Source organism: Apium graveolens, chromosome 6 (genome assembly GCF_009905375.1).
Source record: "Apium graveolens cultivar Ventura chromosome 6, ASM990537v1, whole genome shotgun sequence".
In the NCBI taxonomy this organism is placed as follows: domain Eukaryota; kingdom Viridiplantae; phylum Streptophyta; class Magnoliopsida; order Apiales; family Apiaceae; genus Apium; species Apium graveolens.
In genome coordinates, this window is record NC_133652.1 from 34,790,405 (window position 1) to 34,794,736 (window position 4,332).

At 35.8% G+C, this 4,332-nt stretch overlaps 1 protein-coding gene across 1 annotated transcript; it reads left to right on the forward strand.

Moving 5' to 3' along the window:
- Nucleotides 1–868: 868 nt before the first annotated feature.
- LOC141664886 (uncharacterized) lies at nt 869–3,677 on the forward strand. The gene is made up of 6 exons (XM_074470844.1): nt 869–947; nt 1,053–1,376; nt 1,580–2,618; nt 2,701–2,800; nt 2,876–2,924; nt 3,121–3,677. The coding sequence occupies exons 1-6, from the start codon at nt 869–871 to the stop codon at nt 3,675–3,677; spliced, it is 2,148 nt and encodes a 715-aa protein (XP_074326945.1).
- Nucleotides 3,678–4,332: the final 655 nt, after the last annotated feature.

Consider the following 4,332-nt stretch of genomic DNA (forward strand, 5'->3'; position numbering starts at 1 on the left):
ATTTTTTACTAATTTTTTCAATAGGATGATAAATAGTGTAAAATGTTGATATTATTAGTGGTTAATAATTACATGTATGTGCGCATTTGTAGATGGCATCCGATCGTAGTTGGATTGGTCGTAACCGGTTTAATGAGGCAAATTATTTAACGGAAGAACATAAAGCCGGTGTGGATAGATTCATTGAATTTGCTATAGAACATAGCGAAAAAGAAGATAACGGTCTTATAAAATGTTCGTGTCAAGATTGTGGAAATAAGTACTTTAAGAAGCCTAGTACCGTGAAAAATGATTTGTATCGACATGGTATCATGAAATGGTATACTACATGGGATCGTCATGGAGAGAAAAATATATCACAAGTCGAGGTTGGAACGAGTTCTGGATATAGAGCCGTTGATATGTATGATGCACATGATGAGGATGATTTTGATGATTGCGAGGGTTTTGAGGAAGAACCAAATGAAATGGAAAAAAAATTTACACGATGGTGAATACTGCTTCTGAACCAATTTATCCAAAGAATGTCAATTTTACAACATTGGAGTTCTCAATGAAGTTGCTTGAGTGGAAAAATAAGCATAATTGCAGTAATAATGGCTTTGATGACTTGCTCCATCTCATTGGATTGGAATTACCCGATGATCATAAATTGTCCGAAAAGTACTACAACATGCGAAAGATGATTAAAGGATTGCATATTGAGTATGAAAAAATTGATGCTTGCGAGAATGATTGCATGTTATTTTACAAGGAACATAGTGGCAAGATAAAGTGTGATATATACAATGGGGACAGATACCAGAAGCAGAAAGATCCTAAAAAATAGAAGATTCCATGAAAAATCTTGCGTTACTTTCCTATTACCATGAGATTGCAGCGTCTATTCATGGCCAAGACTACTGCAAAAGCTATGAGATGGCACCATGATAGAATTGCAGTTGAAGGTGAACTAAGTCACCCAGCGGATGGAGATGAATGGAAATAATTTGATCGAAGATTTCAAAGATTTTCAAAAGAGATTCGAAATGTAAGACTCGGGCTCTCTACAGATGGATTTGACCCCTTTCGCGACAAGTACGCGAAGGAGTATACAATATGGCCTATGGTGGTTGTTGTTTACAACCTGCCTCCCTCTATGTGTACAAAGGCTCCATATATATTCATGCCTCTTCTTATCCCCAGACCGACAGATCCGACAAAAGACTTACATGTTTATCTTAGACCTTTGATTGATGAATTGAAAGTGTTGTGGCATACCGGGGTTGAAACATATGACATGTTCTCACGCACAAATTTTATCATGAAGGCAGCACTGTTATGGACGATTAGTGACTTTCCTGGACTTGCCATGCTTAGCGGGTGGTCCACCAAAGGTAAGTTATCATGTCCAGTTTGCATGGGAGAAGTAAAAGGTAAACAACTCAAACATGGTGGCAAAATAAGTTTTTATGGCACTGCTCGATATTTTTTGGAGTTAGAAGATCCCCTACGAAGGAGTACTAAATTTGGAAGTGTAGAGACACGATCAGTTTGTGCTAGACATCCAGGGGGCAGGGTCAAGGTGATGTGTGAGCAGATACAGTTCCCCCTCCAGGAAAGTCACATAAGAAAAAACCAAGAGATTATGGGGTGACACATAATTGGACACATTTTTCTCCATTTTTTGAGCTTCCATATTGGGAGACACTTAGCCTTCGTCACAATATTGACATTATACACACAGAAAAGAATGTATTTGATAATATTTTTTACACAATTCTTGGTGATGGAAAGAAGACCAAAGATAACACAAAATCAAGAAAAGATTGTCAAGAATTACGTGTACACCGTGAGTTGTGGATTCGAGGTGATGGCACTGAACCCCATGCACCATACACACTTTCAAAGGAACAAGTTCATAAGTTGTTCAAGTGGATTGAGTCATTGAAACTTCCAGATGGCTATGCCTCAAATATATCCAGGTGTGTAAATTGGGCAAAAAATTGCATTCGTGATATGAAATCACATGACGGTCATGTCTTCATGCAAAAATTGTTACCTATCGTTTGTCGTGACCTTCTTCCGAAGCATGTAGCTGATCCTATAATTGAATTGTGCAACTTCTTTCAAGATTTATGCTCTTTAAATCTCAAGTACTCAGATTTGGAAAAAATGGAGAAAGATATAGTGAGGATAATGTCCAAACTTGAAACAGTTTTCACTCCTGATTTTTTTGATCCTATGGAGCATTTGCCATTACATTTAGCAACCGAGTGTAAGTTGGGTGGGCCAGCTAATGGGCGTTGGATGTATTTCATTGAAAGATATTTGCACAACTTGAAATTGAAAGTGGGAAACAAAGCTCGAGCGGAGGGTTCGATGGCACAACACTATATTGAGGAGGAATGTGTACACTTTTGCACGTTGTATTTTGATTCCAAAAATGGAATGATGCGTAATAAATTACGAAGAAACGAGGCCCCTCGAATGTTTCATGATGACAATTTGTTAGAAGTGTACACATATCCAACACATCCTAGTCTACGGACTAAAGATAAAATGTTGAGTGGTGATGAATATGAACTAGTGACATACTATATTCTTATTAATTTGTCGGAGGTTGCAAAGTACTTGCGGTAAGATATTTTTAGTATTACTTTTGCAATTTAATTTAGTTTACAATATAATTTATGATTGTTTCAATTTGAATATATATAGTGGATTCCAAAAGTTGGTAGAACGACAATACCCACATTTTTATGATGCGGAAAAGGAAAAATTTCAAAAAGAACAATTTAGAGCTTGGTTCGAAAGAAGGGTATGCATTTCATTTTATAAATGCACATATATTTACAAATTTCGGATACATTAATTTTCTCACATATTATTTTAGGTCAAAGATGATGAGAAGTTCAAGGAAAAATTTATAGACCTAATAAGAGGTCCATTGAATAAAGTGGAGTCTTATAAAGCATGAAAGTGCAATGGTTACAAATTTGATTGCGTAAACACAAATGAGCTCAATTCACCAAATTCCGGTGTGATTGTCATAGGTGAGAAATTTATTTTTTTCTTAATATCATAGTTGTACCTTTTCATTTCCATTTGTTCTCAAATTTAATACATTTATAATTGTAGGGACTTCTTATAAAGAAAGTTATGGAAACTATTATGGAAGAATAAAAGAAATTTTCAAACTCTTATATCATAATGGACATAAAGTGATGGTCTTCAAATGTCATTGGTTTGATCATACAAAACATGTCAAAGTTGATAAACATCGGATGACAACCGTGGATGTGAAATCAAAACTAAATGCCGAAGATGTTTTTGTGTTGGCTAGTCAAGCCCATCAAGTATACTATGCACCGAATATTTTGAATGCGAAATCATCATGGTACACGGTTCTAACAACGAAGAGACGACTAGTTGATGAAAGTGTGTCAACTCAAGAAAGGAACAAAATTGATGATGATGCTCTACAAAATGAAGTGGCAAATGCTTCATCATCACACGTCGAAAGAGTTATTGTTCGTGATCCCTCAAATTTTTTTATTGACTTGAGGATGTTTGAAAATGACTATTCAATGGATGACAATGGGGAAGAAGAAAATAAAAAATATGAAGAAGACGAAGACGAAGACTCCAATGAGAACGAAAATGATGAATTAAGTGATAACGATGATTTAGTGTAATTTGACATTTTTATGAAATATGTACGGAAAAATATTTCTATTAGTTTAACTGATTTAATTTGAGTTTATTTAAATATATGTTAGATTTATTTATGTTAGATTTAAATATATGTTAGATTTATTTATATATTTTTTGCTATGTTGAACTAAAACAGGGGATGTGTTAAACTAAAACAGGGGATTTATACAGAAGGGCAGGGGAGCCAAAATATAATGGTACATGTAAATTCGACCGCAACTAGTCAAATTTGTGTGATGGCTAAATTCGACCGGTGTCCGTCAATTAAATGTTTGATATATAAACAGATTCATCTCAGTTTTACTTTTTTCATCGCCGCCTCATCAGATAAAATAGGGTTTCTCTCAACTTGAACTTGCTGAAACTGGGAATCCAAATCCATGGCTCAAGAGGGCTCGAGTTTGTTTATCAAAGAGATAATCCATTCACAGGTTTGACCATCTCCCTCCCTCCCTCCTGCCCTCTCTCTCTCTCTCTCTCTCTCTCTCTCTCTCTCTCTCTCTCTCTCCCCCTCTCCCTCCATGGCTCAAGAGGGCTCGAGTTTGTGTTATGAAACTGATGAAACTTTGCCTCTATATAAACCTTAATTTGCTTCTCTGTCTTTGACTTTGTCTCTACATAAACCCTAATTTGGGG

Excerpts from the sequence above, each read along its gene's own strand:
- LOC141664886 (XM_074470844.1), top strand. The coding sequence starts at position 869 with ATGAGATTGCAGCGTCTATTCATGGCCAAGACTACTGCAAAAGCTATG. Across the intron at positions 1,377-1,579 it reads TAGCGGGTGGTCCACCAAAG|ATACAGTTCCCCCTCCAGGA; the intron begins GTAAGTTATCAT and ends ATGTGTGAGCAG. Across the intron at positions 2,925-3,120 it reads ATTTATAGACCTAATAAGAG|GGACTTCTTATAAAGAAAGT; the intron begins GTCCATTGAATA and ends TTATAATTGTAG.